The sequence below is a fragment of the Chrysochloris asiatica genome, unplaced genomic scaffold (assembly GCF_000296735.1).
Source record: "Chrysochloris asiatica unplaced genomic scaffold, ChrAsi1.0 scaffold00104, whole genome shotgun sequence".
In the NCBI taxonomy this organism is placed as follows: Eukaryota; Metazoa; Chordata; class Mammalia; order Afrosoricida; family Chrysochloridae; genus Chrysochloris; species Chrysochloris asiatica.
Window position 1 is genome coordinate 9,687,400 of NW_006408622.1, and position 22,756 is coordinate 9,710,155.

Genomic DNA, 22,756 nt, shown 5'->3' on the forward strand with positions numbered 1-22,756 from the left:
ACTCTTAAACCCACCCTTAATGCCGCGCCGCGCCCCTCCAGATCAGGAATCCTCCCTTTCAGCCTCCCCGGCCCGGATGGCTCGAGACGCCCAGGTCCCACCTCCTACTTTTGCGCCACGTGGACCCAGGGGCCGGACTGACCCGAGGACAAAGACCAAAATGTCCACTAGGTACGCTGCGCTTGCGCAATCGGAAGGGGAGCCAGAACTCCCAGAAGTCTCCGCGAGGCGATCTTGCTCAGTCACCGTGGCCAAGCCCAGGATGGTATTTGATTACTTTTTATAGCCAACAACGCCGCTTTTATAGTCTTGGACTACACTTCCCATAAGGCTTTGCAGGTTAACAGTTCCTTGGCTGTTTACACGAACTTGGTTGCCTCTTCCCGTGATTATGTGGCTGTCAGGATGAGTAGGTCTTCCTTAGAAGATTATCTCAAGTCTGGTGGTAGGTATGGAATGGGAACTCTCTCTTTGACGCCTTCTGGAACGCTGTACCAAACGGCCCACGTCCAGACTTAAAAGTGAGATGACACCATCTTGTCCGCGTCTGATCTAGCTGTGGACTGCCTTTCCCAGATTTCACAGCGGTCATACGTCACGTATTACGTCGTGGCAAGAGCGTTAGCCCCGCGGGTACCCGGACGCGACCAAGAGAAGGCTGAAGGTGAGGGGTCTGGAAGTCCGGGGCGGGGACGGGGCGTGTCTGGAGCCTCCATCTGAGCGCGCAGGCGGATGCGGTCTGAAGATGCGTGATTCTGATTGTGTGTGATTGTGTCTTTGAGACTGGATATGGGTGTCTGTGAATGTACAGTTGTGACTGCCTATCAACAAGGTGTGTGTGTGGTGTGATTGCATTTGTGTAACTATGTACGCAACTGTGTGAGTGTGCGATGCTTGTGACTTTGGGGGTGATATTGCATGTGTTTCTATTGTGAATGTGATAGTAAGACTTTTGGGCAGTGACTGTAGTTGTGATTGTGTGACCAATGTGTGGTTGTGATTGCATGTCTCCAAGGTAGATGTTTGGTTGTAGTGTGTGATGTTGTGACCTCGTGTAATACTGTGTGCAGTTGTCATTTGCCCATGAGTATGCGTGTAACACTGGGTGTGTGACCCTTTTGTGAATGATCTGCGATAGTATGTAACTGTGCCCTGTGCCCCGTGAGAGTGTGTATATGTGTGAAATGGTGTCTTTGTGACTGTGTATCACAGTGTGAGTGTGGGGTGTCTTTGGTTGTGCGGGTGTAACTGTGTTTCCAGAGTGCATGTTTGGTTTTATGACTGGACGACACTTAGTGGGCCAGAGTTGGGTGCCAGTGATGGTGTGTGTCCCTATAGTGGGTGTGTGATTGTGATCATGTATAAGGACTTTCTGTGATTGTGTGGTTATGTTCTTGTCACAGTTATAAGAATGGATGTGTGGTTGTGGTTTTTTGTGACACTGTGACCATGTGTATAATACCAAGTATGTAGGTGTGAGTTGTCTGTTACTCCAATGCTTTGTCCTTTGCAGAGCCTGTGAAATTCGGACAAATTTTGGTCTTTGATGGTGGTGACTCGCCATTTCTCTATTACTCTGAGACTGCGAAAGATGTCTAGTCTTTTCTGACTTCCCTTCCCTGTGTGGAAGACTAGGGCCTGGTGCCTCATGTTTCTTGTCTCTTAACCCAATTATACCCTTCCAAGTATGGAAAGAATTGTGTGTGTCCCAAACCGAATCACTTCTGAGTTACAAAAAGAGCAGATTAGATACAAGCAAGCATATAGGGGACAAAAGGGAGCCAGCATAGGGGACAGATGAATCTTCAAGCCCAGGAACTCCAAAGATTGCCAGCTCCTAGAAGCCAAATGGAGTCCTGGTATAGTGCTGTGGGTTAATGCCCTAGACTGCAAGGTTGGTTTGAACCACAAAGTTAGCGGGTCCAGTTCACCAGCCTCTCCTTGGAAACCCTATACAGGGTCACTATGAGCGGACTCAAAGGCACAGAACAGAAACATCAGCCAAAATAGATGAGGAATGACCTCCCCTAAAGTCATAGTCTGAATTCAGACTCCGATCTTCCTTAACTGTGAGGAAATACATTTCTGTTCTGTAAAAGCAGTTGGGTTTCTTCTTCCTGCCTTGAAGCCTTTCTTGTTTTTCAGGATGTGATTTTCTTGCTTAAAAAATACCCTCAGGTAACTACCTGGTCTCCAGTATTGCCATGGGAGTAAATAACCAGTCTCCTGGAGATGGTCCTATTATGCATTGGACACAAGGTCGGTTTTAATCACAAGGTCAGCAGTTCAAGTCCACCAGCTGCTCCTCGGAAACCCTATGCAGGGTTGCTATGAGTCGGAACCAACTTGACAGCACTTAACAACAACAACCCTGGAGATAGACTGAAAGGCCATGTCCTCCTTGCTCCCCACCTAATATTTATTTGTTTGTTTTCATTTTTAGTGTATTTCAGACATTAAAATGTTGCGAAAAGAGTCCCCATCAGCTTCTCCATACTATTACCATCTTAATCACAGTACATGACCAGTAAATTAACACAGGATATAATACTATTAATTAATCTACAAACCTTATTCAAACTCCATCAGTGTCCCCTCGGTCCTGATTCTAGACCAGAGTCCCATGCAGGATCACATGTGGGAAAGTCTTCGTAGTCTCCTTTGATCTGCTATCTATAGTTCCCTGATGGTTCTTTGTCTTTTATGACCAGAGGCAGAGCTACAGAAAATACTTAATGGCAAGTACTGAAATTGTGCCACTGTCCAAACATCTGACAACCAACCACCTTTAAGATGACTTTACCGTAATGTCAATTCACAAATACAAGACAAGCTTGTTGATCTTTTTCTTCATACATTACGGCACTATATAGAAATTACAATTGTACCTTCTTTCACCAATGAAAGTTGTGTTCAGAGTTATTTTGTTTGTTTGTTTCTTCTCTTTCCACACTTAGAAGAGCAAGATCACACAGTCTGCCTTGACCCATGTTGTTGTTGTTAGGTGCCATCCAGTCAGTACCAACTCATGTACCCTATGTAGAACAGAATGCAACACTGCCCCATCTTGGGCTAACCTCACAACTGTTGCTAGATTTGAGCCCACTGATGCTGCCACTGTGCCATCCATCTTGGTAGGGATCTTCCTCTTTTTCTCTGACCTTCCACTTTACCAAACATGATGTCCTTCTCCAGTGACTGGTCCCTCCTGACAATATGTCCCAAGTATGAAAGACGAAGTCTTGACCCATAGATGCTCTCAAAGCATTAATTTTAACTTACTGAATGAGCTCTCATAGCTGGTGACAGACACTGCGATGGTTTAATAGAAACTGCTCAGTGGTGGCCCCCATCAAGTGGTGCCCAGGACACCTGCCATACCTTACATGTTGTCATTGTGAAGTGCCCTCTAGTTGGTTCCGACCCATAGTGATTTTGCTTCTCTAGAAATCCCGGCTTAAGACACCCAGTCCTGCACCATCTTCATAGTTGTTGTGTTTGAGACCATTTTTGCAGCCACTTTTCCTATCCATCTCATTTGAGGGTCTTCCTCTCTTTTTCTGACCCTCTGCTTTATAAAGCATAATATCCTTCTCCAGGGACTGGTCCATTCTGATACCATGTCCAAAGCATGTGAGATGATGTCTTACTATCTTTATTTCTAAGGAGTATTCCAGATGTATTTTTCCCAAGACAGATTTGTTCTTCTGGCAGTCTACGTTGTATTTAATATTCTTCACCACCACCATAATGCAAATGTACCAATTCTTCCCTAGTCTTCCCTCATATGCAGCTTTTGCATGCGTATGAAGGGATTGAAAATACCATGGATTGGGTGAGGTGCACTTTAGTCCTAAAAGTGACATTTCTGAATTTTAACATTTTAAAGAGATACTTGGCAGCACATTTGCCTGAGACAATACATTGTTTGATTTCTTGACCGCTGCTTCTTTGAGTATTGATTATAAATCCAAATAAAATGAAATCCTTGACAACTTCACTCTTCTCTTATTTGGATATTGTTCATTGATCCAGTTCTGAGGATTTTTCTTTATATTGAGATGTAATCCATATTGAAGATTATAAATGTTTCGAGTCCTCTTTGCTTTTAGCAAGCAAGGTTACGTCATCTGCATGTCGATGGTCGTTAATGAGCTTTCCTCTAATCCCAATGCTGCATTTTTCTTCGAATGGTCCGGTTTCTTGGATAATTTGCTTAGTATACATATTGAATAAGTGTGGTAAAAGAATACAACCCTGACACACACCTTTCCTATTTTAAACTACACAGTATCCATTATTCTGTTCAAATGACTGCTTCTTGGTCTATGTACAGATTCTACATGAGCACAGTTAAGTGTTCTAGAATTTCCAGTTCTTTACAATGTTATCCATAGTTTTTTATAATCTGCAGTTGAATACTTTTGCATCATCAATAAAACACAAGTAAACATCCTTCTGCTATTCTCTGCTTTCAGCCAAGATCCATCTAACATGAGGAACGATATCCCTTGTTCCACATCCTCTTCTGAATCCCACTTGAATTTCTCGAGGCTCCCTGTCGACATACCGTTGCAACCATTTTTAAAAATTATTTTCAGCAAAATTTTACTTGCATGTGATATTAATGCTATTGTTTGATTGTTGTTTCTGTTGGGTCACCTTACTTGACGTGGTAGTAGCATTTAACCATTGTTCTCAACTTCCTGACTGGTATGCTTTCTCCACTGGCCTTCCAAGATCTTGGTTTCTCTGATTTTTTTCCTTTCCACCCACTGACGACTCCTTTTCCTAAACCTTTGTTTAATTTCTCTTTGTCATTCACTGTATAGGTGATTTTATGTACTCTGAAAGCTTTCAATATTAACATCTGTATACCAATTTTCTATTTCTGAATTAGAACTTTCTCCCTAACAGCAGAATCAAATGTTTACCTAGCTACTTGGCAATATGTAATGAACATCTCAAGTGTTAAGGTCTAGCACAGAAATCTTCATCAGTCCATCTAGACCTTTTACTCTCAACCTTCCCTCTGTTAAAAAAAAGAATAATAATAAACAGTAAACTTCATACTTCTAGTTATTCAAGCTGAAAACTCATCTTGGTGTCCTTCTCTATCTCATACCAAAACAGCATATGGTATCAATTAGAATTTATTGATCACCTCTATCCTCCAGACACTGAGGCAAGTGCTGGGGTTGCAGCGATGATCATGAGATCATGAGATCCTTGCCTTCATAGTTATTTTATTGTATTCATATACCTTCAATGATGTCACTTTATGCTTTGATCGCCTCTAGATTCTAGACCTACTTAAATTTAAATTGAGATAAAAAAGAAGTTAAACATCAAAGTTTGATTTCTGACGCATATTAGACACATTTCAATTCCTCGGTAGCCACGTAGTGCTGTTTAGAAGTGGAGTCCCTGGGTGGTTATAGATGTTTAATGAACTAAGCTACAAACGGAAAGGTTAGCTAGCAGTTCAGCACCACCCAGAGGCACCTCAGAAAACAAGGCCTGGTGATCTCGGTCCACAAATCCAGCCATTGAAAACACTGTGGATCACAGTTCCACTCCGGCATATGTGGGGTCCCCGTGAGGTGGAACTGACACAGAGGCAGCCGCTTTGGTTTTGGTTGGTATTAAGAAATGGTGAGGCAATCTTGGTTTACCTGAATTTTTTTTCCTCCCCTCCCCTATTTCAGGACTCTGCACTTGTCTGAGAAAAGAATCCAGAGAAAGTGGATCAAGTCAGGCATTCCAAAAGCCATGGCCCAGGTAAGTTGAAATGTCCTCTATCCTTAATAATCTTTTTTATTATTACAATAATCTTTTTATTTACAAATAATGTGAAGATTTGTGTTCTTTATTCTGAAATGCCCCTGTCCTGCTGAGCCTCCAGCAGTAATCTGCTCCCAGTTCTTTCATTCCAGGGAATGAATGGTGATGCGCAATAGCTTCCTGACTTACTCAGAAGTCAAACCAAAATGTTTCCAGATTCTTCCATTAATGGATCTTTCTTCTCCAACAGTTGTTCACATTTGTACAGGATGCTCTTCCCCGAATTCTGTGGGGGCAGAGATATGTTTCCTTGAGAGAAATATAGAAACTCTCCTTTTCAGAACCATGGCTGTATGGGGCTAAAGATGGAATCACTTTTCTTTTTTTTCCTATTTACCAAGGTAGTTTTCTTTCTTTCTTCTATTTTTAAATGTCAACTCCTCTGAAAAGTTCATAAAACACTTCATACTATAAAGTGTATATACAGAAACACTTATAAACACTGGACTGTAAACCACAAGGTTGGAGGTGCAAATCCACCTGCAGCTCCTTGGAAACCCTACACAGGGTTGCTATGAGTTGGAACTGACTTGAGGGCACTTAACAACAACAATATATGTCAAGAGTGAAAAAAGGAGGACTGGGGAACTCATCCCCTGACCAATATATTGTCTAAACAACCTGCATCTCCTTTCCTGGTCATTTCTCTTCCTTCCCCACCAGGAGGAATGACTGCCTTTAATTCTGTGTGTGTCATTTGCCCTAGGCTGAGTTCTCTAGAGAATTCAAAACCTTTGAAACTTACATATGTGCATATAAAGAGAGGTTTATATAACAGAAATGGCTCACTAGTTGTAGAGCTGGGCAAGTCCTATGTCCATTGGTCAGCTGTCAGGCTGGAGGCTTCTGACTAATATAGCTGCAGGTCAGATGAGACAGACAGCAGGTAAGAAAGCAGGTGGTCAGGCAGGTAAGATGGCCAGCTGTTGACTTCTCCCAGCACTTGCAGGCAGTAGAGCAGACCACTGGCTCAAGTCCAAAGAACCAAAGGTCAGATGACAGTCCAGACCCTGCACAAAACAAGTGAGCTTTGCCCAAGTGTTCATTCAGTACATTGGAAACAGGCCAGCTCCCTGCTCATAGCAGATCTCATCCTGGGTATTACTATGTCTTAACTGCCAAATTATCAACTTAGAAATTAGCCTGCTGTATTCGGTCAAACATTTCATTAACTCACCTTTAATGCACCAGACTGCAAAGCCGTTTGAACTGCAAAGTTGGTGGTTCAAGCTCACCAGCTGCTCCTCAGAAATCCTATACAGGGTCACTATGCGTCAGAACCAACTCGACGGCACTTAACAACAACAACAAATATGGCTAGAACTGCAGTTGCCTTGGCAGGGCCAGACCAAATGATTACGTGGGCCAGACGTTCTCCACCCACACTCTAAATAAACACAATTATAAAGTCTGTGCATAACATAATACAACTAACACATACAACCAAAAACACACTGACCCTGTTTACATCTTCTATTTTATAAATGAATAAAACAAAATTATTTGATGCACACATATAAGAAAAAAATTACCACAATTATAGTTTTCATTTCTACAACTGGTCCTGTGGCCCTAGCTGATATTTAGAACTATTTTCTCCCACTACCTATTCTGTATTCCCTTTGCCTTCATTAAGCACCTCAACTTGTCACGGCTTTTTGCCTGGTGAGGTGACCAAACCTTTCATTCCTGAAAGGATTGTGCCATTAGGAGTCATATCAGAATTGGCTTGCCATATTTTACCATTGACTTTAATCACAGGGCAAGGTTACAATTAGAGACATTCTAAGGTAGCTCCTGAATTCTGTACATAATTCTTCTTTACCTCCATTATGGGATGTCAATCCCATTTCCCTTTGGGAATCAGGATCAATTGCCTCACACTATACTGTCACTCCCTTCTTTATATGTTGATCCAGAGACATGAGGATCCCAAAATGGCCAGGGAACATTCTTAACTTAAAGCAATAAAATGTGCAGACCTAAAAAGCATAGGGTTGCAGGGACATGAAGCAAAAATCTCATGAGTGGGTCACTAGAAGTGATGCCACTTCTCTTCCCACCCCTTGCTTCCTGGACCTGTGACTCCTAGCTATTGTAGAAACAACACCATAATATAATGGCCTAGTGCAACCAAACTGCCACCAGGTTGCCTACTGATCCCCTGAGGACAGGCCCCGTATCATTGACTCACTTGTTTCCTGCTGCTGGCAGATTGGACACTCAGCAGTGACTGTAGCCAAATCAGCCTTGATAAGTGGAAGCCCAGGTTACTAAGCCAATGCTTAACCTCCATCTCTGCCACCATGGTCAATTTATTCATAAGCCCATTGGGCAGTGACAAGAGAGGCAGGGGAAAGAGCATGATTAGTTTCTTAAGAGAATATCATCCTATCCACTTGGTTGTTAAAATCCTCCTCTGCTGAGGTAATGGTAAGCATTCACATGAAACACAAATCTCTTCACTTTTTTGGCCCATTCAGAGAGGTCTATCTAAAAAATTCTTCCCCACACCTTGTTACCGATTTTCCAATCATGTTCCTTTCAAGTTCCTACTCATCCAGTCAGACCATTGACAATAGTCCATGAATCAGTATACAGTTCCCCATCGGGCCATTTCTCCTCGCAATCAAAGTGAATATCCAGGTTCATGTCTCAAAGTCCTGCCCATTGGGAGCATTTCCCTTCACCGCTGTCCTTCCAGGAAGTTCCAGAAAGGGACTGTAGTTCTGGTGCTGTCCAGTTGCAAGTGGTGCCTCCATGTCATGTAGAACCTTCTATAAATCAAGCATATGTTTTCTCTTCCTCTGTTAGCTGCTTATATGAAATGCCCATGAGGTCAGAGGTGTAGACTGGGAGAGGAAAGGTAATGTGACAGGATTGGAGACCATGGGCATTTGAGCATGGAACTTGCTTATGCCTTCAGGTCCTATTCGAGCCCAGTCTCGTATATACATACCACTTCCATTTTTAATGATACAGTGCTGCTGGACACATCCAACTATATAACTCTTTGGGTCAGACAGCACTCAGTTTATGATGGATAGCGCAGGTGTCACGGGGACTTGATGGCCCATGGTTAGGTGTTCAGTCTCTATTAGGGCCCAGTAACGAGCCAAAACTTGTTTCTCAAAAGGACAGTTGTTGTGTTGTTGTGAAGTGCCGTCGAGTCGATTCAGACCTATAGCGACCCTGTGTAGGGTTTCCAAGAAGCAGCTGGTGAGCTTGAACCATCGACCTTGCTGTTCAAATGCCTTTGCAGTCTGGCGATTAACCCACAGTACCACACCAGGACTCTAGTTATCTGGAAAGGATGACAGGACTTTGCTCCAAAATCCTAACGTCTGTGCTGTGATTCACCAACAGGGACCTTCCAAAGTCTCCAAACTGCATCTCTATCTGCCGCTGACACTTCAAGCACCATTGGCTCATCTGAGTTCTGTGGTTCAAGTGGCAGAATGGCTTGCCCGGCAGGCTGAACCTGTTGCACAGCCTTCTCTTATTCTGGGCCCCACTCAAAACTAGCAGCTTTTCAAGTCGCTGGATAAATAGGCTGGAGTAGCCCAGCCAATCAAGGGACCTGTGCCCTCTAAAACCCAAAAAAGTCCACCATGGGAAGGGCCAGATGCTATAACTTATTTTTCACTTTAGTAGGGTTATCTTGACATATCCCACACCATTGTACCTCTGGAAATTTCACTGATGTGGAAGGTGCCTAGATTTTTCTTAGGTTCATTTTCCACCCTCTAGCATACAGATGTTTTGCCAATGAATCAAAAGTCATTGATACTTCTTCCTTACAAGGTCCAGTCAGTATAAATATCATCAATGTAATGGAACAGTGTAATGTCTTGTGGCAGAGAAAGGTGATCAGGGCACCTGCCAACTAAATTGTAGCAAAGTGCTGAAGAGTGGGAGCCCTGGTACCCGTAGTGGGTTTCACATTGGTCTGCTAACTGTAAGGTCAGCAGTTCAAATATACCAGCCGCTCCACAGGAGCAAGGTGAGGCTTTCTGCCTGTAGAGAGTCAGAGCCCCAGAAACCCCATACAAGGTCACTATGAGTTGGAACCAACTCAATGGCACGTAGCAGCAACAACAGCTGAAGAACTAATAAACCTCTGAGGAAGGACAGTGCAGGTGTATTTCTGGCCTTGCCAGCTGAAGACAAACTGCTTCTGGTGATCCTTCAAGACTGGAATTGAGAAAAAGACATTGGCCAGATCAATAGCTGCACACCAAGTACCAGGAGATGTATTCATTTTCTCAAGCAATGAAAACACATCTGGAACAGCAGCTGCAATTGGAGTCTCCACCTGGTTAAATTTGTGCTAATCCACTGTCAATCGCCAAGGTCCATCTTTTTTTGCACAGGCCAGATAGGTGAGTTAAATGGGGGTGTGGTGAGAATCACCACCCTGCGTCCTTCAAGTCCTTGATTGTGCCCCTAATCTCCACAGTCCCTCCAGGAATACGGTATTGCTTTCAGTTTACTGTTGATGTAGATAGAGGCAGTTCTAAGGAATTCCACTTGACTTTTCCTACCATAATAGACTTTATTCCACATGTCATGGATCCAGTGTGGGAATTTTATCAGTTGCTGAGTATGTCTATTCTGATTATGCATCTGGAACTGGAGAAATCACTATAGGATGCTGTCTTAGACTGGGTTTTCTAGAGAAGCAAAACTAGTGAAACATATGTGTGTGTGTATAAATATATATAAAGAGAAATTTATCATCAAGGAAATGGCTTACAACTGCAGAGTCCCAGGTCCCCAGGGGAAGTGATAGAGATAGCTTTCTCCGCATGTCCATTATATTGGGAACAGGCCATACCCCCAAGGAAATGTCCCTTTAATTGATTGGCTGCTTGTAAACACTCACCATAGAGTTAACTATGCTTGTATTAGGTTTCATCACCATGAGAATAAATACATCCCAACTGCTGAAGCTGTGGAAATCTTGGCCTAGTCAAGTTGACATAGAAGCTTGTCCATCACAGATCCGTTCAGGGACCCACAGTGAGACAGCTCTTATAAGACTCCATTAATAACTTGACCTCCATATGTCCCCAGTGTGACTGACTGGTAGACCTCAGTGACTTTTTAGGTCTCCTGTGCAGAGCCAGTATCCAGTAATGCCCCAGAAGTCTGATTATTTCCTCTTCCCCATGAACATTCACTCTTGTGAAAGACTGCTGATCCCTTTGAGGAAAGCTGGGAGAAAAACTGAAAGTATAACCTTTCTGTGGTGTATTGGCATCCTTCCTCAAGGGGAGCTGGCCTTACCTTCCTCAAGGGGTTGTGGGTCTGTAAACTGACTCAAGTCTGGCATTTAATTGAGAGGCCATGACACTGTTCTGGCGACTCAAGTTAAGACTAATGCTCACCTGCAATTCTTTCGCTTGTACAGATCAAGTAAATATTTGTAGCTTTTCCATCTGTTTTACTCCTAGGGATTGATTACCTGAAGAAGTAACCAGTACCATTAGTTAACACGAGTCAGACTATTCTGAGTACTATTTTGATTTTACTGTCCATTACAGTAACTACTCCCATCTTGTCTTTGTCGATTAAGTGGGCCCCTACTACCAGTGATTCCAGTCAGCTCCAATGCAGTTGGTGATGGTGGTGGTTATATGCCACCAAGTCAGTTCTGACTCATAGCGACCCTGGATAGGGTTCCCGAGGCTGTAGATCTTTACAGGATCAGGAAGTCTTGTCTTTCTCCCACAAAGCAGCTGGTAGATTTCAACTACTGACCTTATAGTTAGCAGTCTAACTTGTAATCCACTATGCAACCAGGGCGCCTTCCACTGTAGTTAGTGTCTTCATTCAACTAGGGCAGTTCCCACTGTCAGATTTGACTTACATAAATAGCAATCACAGCAGACTTCATTGATGCTGGTGCTCCTTTCACAAATTTGTTTCTCAGTGTTGTGATAAAAGGTGTGTCCTAAGAGTACTCCATGTGTGGATTTATGGCCAGCTAGCTGTCTTCCAAATTTCATAGCATAGATGAGTGAGTGCCTCCAGTGCTGCATCAGTTGAAAGATTTCCATTTGTATTCCATCAATTCCCTGGGCCTTATTCTTTGTCAATTCCTTCAGTGCACCTTGGACTTCTGTCAGCACCATTGACTCTTGATCATATGCTACCTCTTGAAATGGTCCAACATCGACCATTTCTTTTTAGTACAGTGACATGGCATATTCCTTCCATCTTCTTTTGATGCTTTCTGCATCATTCAATAATTTGCCCAGAGAATCCTTCAACCATGATTGTCAGATTCAAAATGGCTATTATCAGTCCATTTCAGCTCATTAATGTCTAGGATGTCAAACCTTTTGCTCTCCAGTTCATTTATGACATCTTCCAATTTTCCTAGAGTCTTACTTTGTACATTCCATGTTCCAATTATTAATGGATGTTTGCAGCTGTTGCCCCTCATTTTGAGTTGTTCCCCAGCAGCAAAGGAATTTCTCGAAAGCTTTACTCCATTCATGTCATCACAGTCAGCTCTACTCTGAGGAGGCAATTCTTTCCCATTCGTATTTTGAGTGCCTTCAACCTTAGGGGCTCATCTTTCATCACTGTATCTAACAATATTCTTATGCTATCCTTAGTGTTTCAATATTCAATCTTCTGGTGCTAGCTGACAGTGTCTCACTGCTGTTCATAAGGTTTTCAATGACAAAACTTTCAGAAGTAGTCAGTTTTTCCTTCTTCTGAGCCTGTCTTTGTCTGGAACCTCGTCTGAAACCTGTCCACCTTGGGTGACCCTGCTGGTATTCAAAATACTAGTAACATAGCTTCTAGCATCACAGCAACACGCAAGCCACCACAGTGCAACAAGCTGACAGATGAGTGGCGATAGATATGTTTAGGTAGACTATAAAATTTACAATCATGATATCAGAATGCTTACAGCGTATCCTCTTCAGACCAGATCATAAAGTGTCAAAGTTAAAGGAAGACATTCTTTGAGGCTAGAGATGATGATAAAAATTCACGCTAAAGTTCTTACTTTAGAAATTGCTAACTTATGTGACACTGTTCTGATTACCTAGGAAATTTTAGATCAAGTGGCAACAGTTCCAGGCTTTTTCGTGAGACTTTGTTTCTTTATCATTAAAGGGATGTTTCGAAGGGCTATGTCCTGCTGTGATGTTGTGGACTGCAAAGTCAGTTTGAACTGCAAGGTCGGAGGTTCACACTTGCCAGCTCCTCTCAGAAATCCTATACAGGGTTGCTATTGGGCCAGAATTGATTCAACGGCACTTAACAACAACAACAATATGAGCTAAAGGAGTCATGGTGTGGCGCTGTGGGGTAAACACTGGACTGCTAGCCACAAGGTTATCAGTTCAAACCCATTAGGCGTTCCTCAGAAGCCCTATACAGGGTTACTATGAGTTGGAACCAACTCGACAGCACTCAACAACAAATAAGTTAAAATCCCCTTGCTTGGGGTTTATTTCTTCCATATCCTGGCTTGACTACGGAGAAAATTTTTCCTTAGTGATCTATGGTTTCTAGCAATAACATATTCAGATAGCAGAAGTGTGTTCAGGGAAACAAACATGAATTCTCAGGCAGGCAGTTAGATTAAAAGAACAGTCTAATTCAACAAGGAAAAAGACAAAAAAAATTCTCCTTTGCATAACAGTATGTTCATCATATCCAAAACACTATTTGCATTTTCAGCAGTACTTTTCTTTGCAGTATCAGACTAGTCTGGGTATATGGTCTGATAATTCAGAACACTTTGCCTTACTAATTGCTGGTAGCACAGTGCCTTTCTCCATGCTCCCATCATTGTGGCAACCAGAGAGTTCCTGGTGGAAACCCAAATTTGTCCCAAAGGGGTAGTGGGATCTAGATTCTCAAATTAATGTTACAAGCCTGTATCTTCAGGAAATTCTTTAAAAGTCTACAAATCCTATATTTTAAGACGGAGATTTTTCTATGTATTTTGGATTCCATCTTGTTTATTATTTTAAGAGAAAAGTGGTGAAAGGAACTAATCTTTAAAGACTTTATTAATTTTCCAGGCCCTTGTTTGCTGTGTGTGTGTGTGTTTTTAGGTTATTTCAGTTATTTATGTGACCACCATTTATGAGATCTCATAAATAACTGAAATAGCATAGACAAGCTTGCTTATTACAAAAAAGTAGTTTATTAACATATTTGTTGTTGTTGTTGTTGTTGTTAAGTACCATATATAGGGTTTCCAAGGAGTGGCTGGTGAACTTGAACCGCTGACCTTGTGATTCAAACCAACTTTGCAATCCAGTGCATTAGTCCCCAGCGCCACACCAGGACTCCTATGCATAGTTGTTTATTTACATATGTTGTTGTTGTTGTTAAGTGCCATCGAGTCGGGTCCGACCCATAGCGACCCTGTACAGGGTTTCCGAGGGTGTAAATCTTTACGGGAGTAGAAAGCCTCATCTTTCTCCCGCGGAGCGGCTGGTAGTTTCGAACCGCTGACCTTAAGGCTCGCAGCCCGATTCGTAACCACTACGCTACCAGATACAAAGTTGTTTATTCCAGACCTGTGTGGAAAATAAAGGAGTCCCTCTGTATAAAGAAGGTTCTGTCTGTATCCACAGAAATATTCAAGATCATGCAGTCCTCTAGTCACACAAATTGCTTTATTAAACCTCCTTCGTGGAATAGGCATTCAGCCCTAACTTACTTGCTTTCTTGCTTCCTACAATGCCTTTTCCATCTTCTCTGTCTTTCCATCTTACAGACATTTTCCTTAATGTCAAACCTAATTTTAACCAGATTAAAAATTGGACTTTCAGTCATTATCTACCTCTCACTAGGATGCAGTAAGTATATAATATCTCTATGGTATTTTGGGAGTCCTGGTGTAGCACTGCGGGTTAATGCGCTGAATTGGAAGGCTGGTTTGAATCCCGAGATTGGCTGTTCCAGCTCACCAGCTGCCCCTCAGAAACCCAGCACAGGATCACTGTGAGTCAGAACTGACTTAGCAACAACATTGGTATTTTCATGTCCCCTAAAATGTGAATCAAGCTTCCAGACCTCACTACCATGTTACAGAAAATTTAGAATTGGAGCAAAATGTTAAACTAACTACACAATGAAAATGCAATCGGTGAACTACAGAATGTAGGAAATTCTGTAGCGACAAATGTTTCTTTAATAAATAAATGGCAATAAAATTTAAAAAGGGGGTTAGAGATGCTGTTAGATACCAAGAAATTTCAGAAGACCTACTAATTTAATGCAGTGTGGGATCTTGTATAATCATGATTTAACCAACCAGCTGCAAAAATTTACTTTTGAGCAAATTGGGGCAATTTGAATTCAGTCTGGTTATTATAAAAATATTGTCAATGCAAAAATGATGTCATTATTATGCCTTTAAAAATGAGTGTAATTAGTTAGATACTAAGTGTTTCGGGGTCAAATACTATAATGTTGATAATCTGGAATTTGCCTCAGGAAACACTAAGAGGGAATTGGAAGAGAAGAGATGAAACAAGATGTGTAAATATTGTTTACACTATTTACATTGTTCTCTGGGACTGTTGTGTATTTTAAATTCTTTTATAATAAGAAGTTTTGTTTTGTTGTTTTTAACTGCTTTAAATTGCTAATAATGGATTGGTTTATTGTTTCAGGGTATGGTGACATTCAGAGATGTGACCATAGAATTTTCTCAGGAAGAATGGAAGTACTTGGAACCTACCCAGAAGGACTTGTACAGGGATGTGACTTTGGAGAACTTCAGTCACTTACTTTCATTAGGTAAGGATATTGGATCAGACATGGACAGACAGGAAACAAGGCACCATGGACAGTCACAATGAGAGAGACTGTTACACCTCTGACTGAAAGGAACCAAGGGAGAAAATTGTTGTTGTTGTTAAGTGCTGTCAAGTCGGTTCTGACCCATAGCAACCCTGTAAAGGGTTTCTGAGGAGCGGCTGGTGAGCTTGAACCTTATGGTTCAAACCGACCTTGCAGTCCAGCGCATTATTAACCCACAGCGCCACACCAGAACTCCATGGGAGAAAATAGTGCCACCAAAATATGGTGTGATCTAGAGCCAAGGAAAAGGGCCCAGCAGACAGCAGTTGTAGCTACTACCAGAACTCCTGGAACAAAGAAGGAAGGAAGAAGGACAAAAAAAATATCCTGAACTCTTTCTCTTGCCTGCTGACTTGCCAGAGTTTTCCATCTAACAAGCCCAACAGGGAACCATAGGACAAAGATACTAGTCCTTGCAGACAGGGACACAGAACAGGACAAGAAACAGCAAGTAATGGATTGAGGGAAGAAAAGGGTAACTATAGAGACACATCATAAGTATGATTGTTAAGTGCCGTCAAGTCAGTTTAGACTCATAACAACCCTGTATACGGATTCTGGGACTGGAAATCTTTCTCCCAAGGAGCACTCTGGTGGTTTTGAACTGCCAACCTTATGGTTTGTAGTCCAGTGTTGATCCTACAGAGCCATCATGTTCCCTCATTGATATATATATATATATATGTTGTTAAGTGCCGTCAAGTCAATCCTGACCCATATATATATATATGGTGCTCTGGTAGCATAGTGTTTACGAATCAGGCTGCAAACCACAAGGTCAGCAGTTCGAAACTACCAGCTGTTCTGCAGGAGAAAGATAAGGCTTTCTGTTCCTGTAAAGATGTACAGCTTTGGAAACCCTGTACAGGGTTGCTATGAGTCAGAACCGACTCCACGGCACATAACAACAATAAATATATATATATATTACATTCCAAATAATTTAGGATTAACATAGAATTTCTGATATCTTTATTGTGAATTTCTAGGATGACTAAAAGTTTCTGGCTACATTTTTGCTTTCTATTCTCGAGAAAATTGTTTTGTGCTTTGTGGAATTGGAAATGGGCGGTTACATTGGATGCCTCCATCCTCCCTTCCTTACCTTCCTTCTTATAATTGCTTCTCTTCCTTGGCAACCAAAGGACTGACTGGATTTGCATTTTGAAACAGTATGATGAGGTCCCCTTTCTTTTCTTATAAACAGGAATCTCCATTTCTAAGCCTGATGTCATCTCCTTATTGGAACAAGGGAAAGAGCCCTGGATCCTTGCAAAGAATATGAAAGAACAGTGGTGCTCAGGTGAGCAAAGGCTAATCCAGTATCCTAGCAGTTGAAACAAATGACAGCAGTAATTTGAGTTCCCCCAAAGCCTTGCCCAAGGCTGTGGAATAAAGACGGGAGACAAAAGAAAGAAAACCTTCCCAACCTCAGCTCTCAAGGGAACCGCCCCTTCACTTCCATTCATTTCTCTCAGTTCTTTTCTTCTCTCCTGTCTTCCTCTCAAAGAGAGATGTGCCCTTCTCTAGAGTCCACCTTTTATCTGTTGTTTTCTGTTTTTTTGATCATTGCCATTCTTGGGGTGAGGTGACATTTCATTACAGCCTTGATTTGCATCTCCCAACCATTCTGTGGGATAGCAGTGAAGCTTTCTGCTCAAAAAATCTTTTTGAGCAAAGATTTACCACCCTGGAAACCCTATTCAGGGTCGCCATGAGTCAGAAGTGACTCAGTAGCACACAGCCGCCACCACTACCAGTAATGGCTCTGGAGTTCTGGTGTGGCGCTGTGGGATAAAGCACTGGACCTCAAGGTCAATTTGAACCACAAGGTGGTTCAGGTTTCAGATGAGCTTCCAGACGAAGACAGACTAGGAAGAAGGACTGACGAACTACTTCCGAAATTTTAGTCACTGAAAACCTTATGAATAGCAGACCTGTGGTTAGGTGTCATTAAATGAGTTCTTACTCATAGTGACCCTGTATACAACAAAACAAAATACTACCTGGTTCTTCATATCGTCCAGTTTCTCAGATTATTTTCTTTACATACAAATTGAATCAGTATGGTGAAGGAATACAAGCCTGACACACAAGTTTCCTGATTTTAAACCACACAGTATCTAGCCCTTTGTTCTGTTGGTTTATGTATAGGTTCCTCATGAACATAATTAGGTGTTCTGGAATTCTTGTTCTTCACATTGTTATCCATTATATGTTGTGCTTCCCACAGTCAAATGTCTTCACATAGTCAGTAAAACAAAGTAAACAGCTTTCTGGTGTTCTCTGTTTTCAACCAAGATCCATCTGTTATCAGTATTGATTTCTCTCGTTCCACACACCCTCTTCTGAATCCAACTTGAATTTCTGACAGTTTCTTTTTTTTAATGTTTTATTGTGAACTATGTGATCGTTTACATAGGCGAACATTAGCTTTACATTCATCCTATCTATCGTATATCATTACATTGCCATGGTTACAATCCCCTCCATGCATCATCAACCAACCAAAGAGTATACCCCACAAGCCTGCTCCCTGGTCGTCAGCACACAGCCCCTCTCCCTCTCTGGGTCTAGAGTTACCAGTTGCTCCATCTCGCCACACCATCGTTTCTGCCTCCATCTTAGGCATCACTGTTTCTCTGGGTAGGGTTCCACTCTCTGCTCTTCTCCCTTGATGGTACCAGGGCCCTCTGCTCCTGGACTGCAAAGTCAACCACTCCCCTCCTTTTGCTGCACAATGTCTACCTTTACATTTCCAACCCTCACAGTCAGTCCTGATAGCAATTATTCACTATTGTGCCACATGAGTGCTATCCTCATCTCCTTTCATCAGTCCCACCCTGACATATTGGATACTACTCAGTGAAGATTCGACCTTCCTCCATGCCCTCTGGATCTAGGCTCCCCCTTGAAAGTTTGTAAGCTAGTCACTTCTTGCCTTTGTAGCTCCCCCCATTTTGGGTAGCCAATGTCCAAGTTACCCATCCCTGTCTACCCTGTGTATTGAGGGGGTTGGAATGATCCTCGCTGTAAAGATTTGTTCCTTCTTTTGAGCTACTGCATCTATAGGTGTAGGTCAAGTTCATCAAATTGTATCAGATTAGTCTTTTTTTTCCTCTTCTTTCTTCTTCTAGTTGAGCTCTGATCATCCAGCCATTGAAGCCAGGTCAATTGGGTATTATCTGTAAGTGTGGGTATTCTTGTGCATATGCCCTCTCTTCTTAACAGCTGGACACTTCATTCTCCATTCTAGTCCTCTGTGGCTATGTCACTGACTCTGGGCCCAAGAGTCCCCAGGTCTTGCCAAACTGCTGGCCAACCAGGTCTCCACCCAGGTTCACAGGAGTCTATTGAACAGGGTTGGACTCAGCTCTCAGCGTCATTGCTGTTTTTCCCTCACTTCCCCTTATTGGTGACCAACATCTCACCAGTCTGCTCATGTATTCCCATGAGTCTCAGTGTTGGAAGGGGGTTTGCCCTGAGGGGACCCAACTACTTGCCTTGATGTCTCCTGGGCGAGCAATTTGCTTGTTCTTCTAGTAGTCGGACTGCCATTATTGTTTTGTATTTTTCCTGTCAGTTTTTCTTTTAAGAAGTTTCTTCTGTCCTTCTAACCACTCCAGGTTGGTCTGCTTGTCCTTTCCAGTGGAAATTTCCCACCTCAGAAGATTCTGGATGGGGTTCAGATCTGACAGTTTCTTACTGCACCACTGTGAATTATTTAATATGTCTCTGCTAACCATAGTCTAAGGAGCTCTGGTAGCATAGTGGTTACAAATCAGCCTGCTAACCTCAAAGTCAGCAGATTGAAGCTCTTAGCTGTTCCACAAGAGAAAGATGAGGCTTTCTGCTCCCGTAAAGAATTACAGCCTCAGAAGCCCTATACGGGGTCGCAATGAGTTGGAACCAACTCCATGGCACGTAACCAGCAGCAGCAGCAGCCATGGTTTAGTCATTCCTAACAAACAACTTTTTCCTGATGGGCTTGGGGGGAGATACTGAAAGCATTATATGCTTCAGTTGTGAGCGACTGTTAACAGGGTTAATTGTGATTGTTGAAAACCTGGAAATCTAATGAGGGGATTAGTCAATTTTGCCTTCCTACTGAGTATAAAAGGAGCTCTGGTAGCATAGTTGTCGTGAGCTGGGCTACTGCCCTCAAGGTTAGCAGTTCAAAACTGCCAGCTGTTCTGTGGACGAACGATGAGACTTTCTGCACCTGTAAAGATTTACAGCCTTGAAAACTCTATGCAGAGTCGCTATGAGTCAGAACCGACTCCACAGCACATAAATACCACAAACCAACTTATCCTGTGAACTGTGTGTTGCTGTGATGCTGGAAGCTATGCCACTGGTATTTTAAATACCAGCAGGGTCACCTACTATCAACACTCATGGCAGCAGCAATCAAGAAATCAGACGATGTATTGCATTAGGCAAATCAGCTGCCTAAGACCTCTTTAAAGTGTACAAGAGCAAAGATGTCAGTTTGAGGACCAAGGTGTGCCTGACCCAACCGTGGTCTTTTCAGTTGCCTCATATGCATGTGAAAGTTGAACAATAAGGAAGACCGTACAAGGATTGATGCATTGGAGTCATGGTGTTGGAGGAGAACAAACAAATGTTGGAAGAAGTACATCCAGAATGTTCCTTAGAAGCCAGGATGGAGAGACTTTGTCTCTCATATTTCTAACGTATTATCAGGAGTGACCAGTTCCTGAAGAAGGACATGGTGCTTAGTTAAGTGGAGGGTCAGTGGACAAGAAGAAGACCTCCCCAGCCCCACCCAATGAGGTGGATTGGCACAGTGACAGCAGAAATTGGCACAGTGTAACAACAGTTTTGAGGATAGAGCAGGACCGGGCAATGATTCAGTCTGTTGTGCATAAAGTTGCTATGAGTCAGAACCAACTCAGTAGCACCTACTCACAGCAAGGAGCTAGCTGAATTTTTTATTTTTGTAATATGTCCAAAATTTTTTTTAAGTTTTTATTGTAAATTATGTGGTAGTTTACATGGGAGAATATTAGTTTTACATTCATCCTATCTTATTTCGTTTCATTGCAATGATTTCAATTCCCTGCATGTATCATCAAACAGCCAAAGGGTACACCCCGCAAGCCTGCCCCCTGGCCGACAGCACACAGCCCCTCTCCCTCACTGAGTCCAGAGTCCCCAGCTGCTCCATCTCTCCACATCATCATCTCTACCTCCATCTCTGGCGTTGTTGCTTCTCTAGATAGGGTCCCGCACTCCGCCCTTCCTCCCTTGATGGTCCCAGGGTCCTCCACTCCTGGACTGCAAGACCAGCCACTCCCTTCCTTTTGTTACAAAACATTTACCTTTATATTTGCAACACTCACAGTCAGTCCTGATAGCAGTTTTTCACTATTGAACCACAAGAGTTTTATCCCCATCTCCTTTCACCAGCCCTGTCCAGACAAAGTTAGCTGAATATTGACCTTTGATCCAACCTGACAAATTCTGTCTTTTAACAAGGTTGTTGTTGTTAAGTACCGTCGAGTCGGTTCCGACCCATAGCGACCCTGTACAGGGTTTCCGAGGGTGTAAATCTTTACGGGAGTAGAAAGCCTCATCTTTCTCCCGTGGAGCAGCTGGTAGTTTCGAACCGCTGATCTTAACAAGGTAGTTTCATACATTTACATTGTATTATGGTTATTAATGTATTTTTATTTTTTTGTGAAGCAGTTAGTTCCTTGATGTGTACTTTTGCTTTGCTTTTTTTGAAAGCAGTTTGAGATTTTTTTTTCCTCTAACCCCTAAGACATTACCTATGCCCTAGTTTCTACCTCAGACGGTTTTCACTTTTGCCTAAATTGATCTACATTTCCTGGATAAGCTGTAAACAATGATGATTTGATACGCTTGTGTAGCCCTGCATTTCAGTCTGCCCTGATTGGTCAATTTTACACACCTTGCAGGGGTTGATCAGTTTGCTCTGCAAATTAAGACATTTGCAGTCCACTGAGAGAATTGGTCAGTTTGTAGTCCTGAAAGGAGGGCCATACCTTGAAAGTTTTGAGGAGTTTTCTTAAATAAACAGCAGAATTTGTTTATATAAGCATCTAAACCCCACAGAGGTGTTTAGAGGCAAGAAGAGAGAAGCAGCAGTGAGAGAAGCAAGATAGCTCCTTAAAGAGCTTTAACACAGTTCAAGGCCAGTACCACTGAAGATGGCAAGGAGTCCAGAAGGGGTCCTGTGGCAAAGAGTCTATGGTGATGGAAGAAGGTTGATGCTAGGAAAGCAGCTAAGAGAATCAACTAATTTGCTACAGTGACTGTGAGGTGAGTGAGTTAGAAGTGTTATTGTTGTTGTTAAGTGCCATCGAGTCAGTTCCAACTCATAGCAAGCCTGTATAGGGTTTCCGAGGAGCGGCTGGTGGGTTTAAACCACTGACCTTGCAGTTCAAATAGATCTTGTGGACCAGTGCTTATCCTACAACAGCACACCAGGACTCCAACTTAGAAGTTGAGAGGCCTGCACAGCCAACAGGGAACCTACACTAACTAGGTGGGTAGCACAGCTGAGAGAAAGGCCTGCTAGCATGACTAAGAGGAGGGCTAGACAGCAGAAAGGGAGCTCACACAGTCAAGAGAAGAGGACGTTAACACAGGCCAGACAAAGGAGGCCTGCAGGGCTGAGCGGGGACACTTGTGGCCCAGAGGACATGTGCGTGTCCCAGACTTGCCTGCTAGCCTTGCTGAGAAGGGCCTGAGAGAGCCGTCCTGATTGAATCCTGAGTTGTAACCTGTTAGCTCCAACTTGGTCTGTTTCTTCCTTAACAAGTCACTAACTGTGAGTATGGTCGATGAGTTCTGTGTGCCCGCGGGGGAAGAGAAGTCTGGTGTCAAAACAGAGAAGATACTGGAGGACAGAGGCATATGTGACCTCTACCTCAAAGGAACCAGTTTTATGCTGGTCCTGATTCTTACTGTTCCTTGGAAATGTAAACAATTTCTGATGATGCTCCAACATGATTTTATTATCTTTTAGTGGGTTTTTTAATTGTCTGAAATCTTTGTGTTACCTTGGTACTAT

At 42.7% G+C, this 22,756-nt stretch overlaps 1 protein-coding gene across 1 annotated transcript in view; it reads left to right on the top strand.

The window, feature by feature from the left end:
- The first annotated feature begins 19 nt into the window (after positions 1–19).
- Positions 20–22,756, top strand: part of ZNF565 (zinc finger protein 565) — a 27,746-nt gene continuing 5,009 nt past the window's right edge. Inside the window, exons 1-4 of the mRNA XM_006867405.1 lie at positions 20–171; positions 5,709–5,781; positions 15,504–15,630; positions 16,901–16,996. Of these exons, the coding sequence (XP_006867467.1) occupies positions 20–171; positions 5,709–5,781; positions 15,504–15,630; positions 16,901–16,996 (448 nt within the window). The remainder of the gene's footprint in view (positions 172–5,708; positions 5,782–15,503; positions 15,631–16,900; positions 16,997–22,756) is intronic.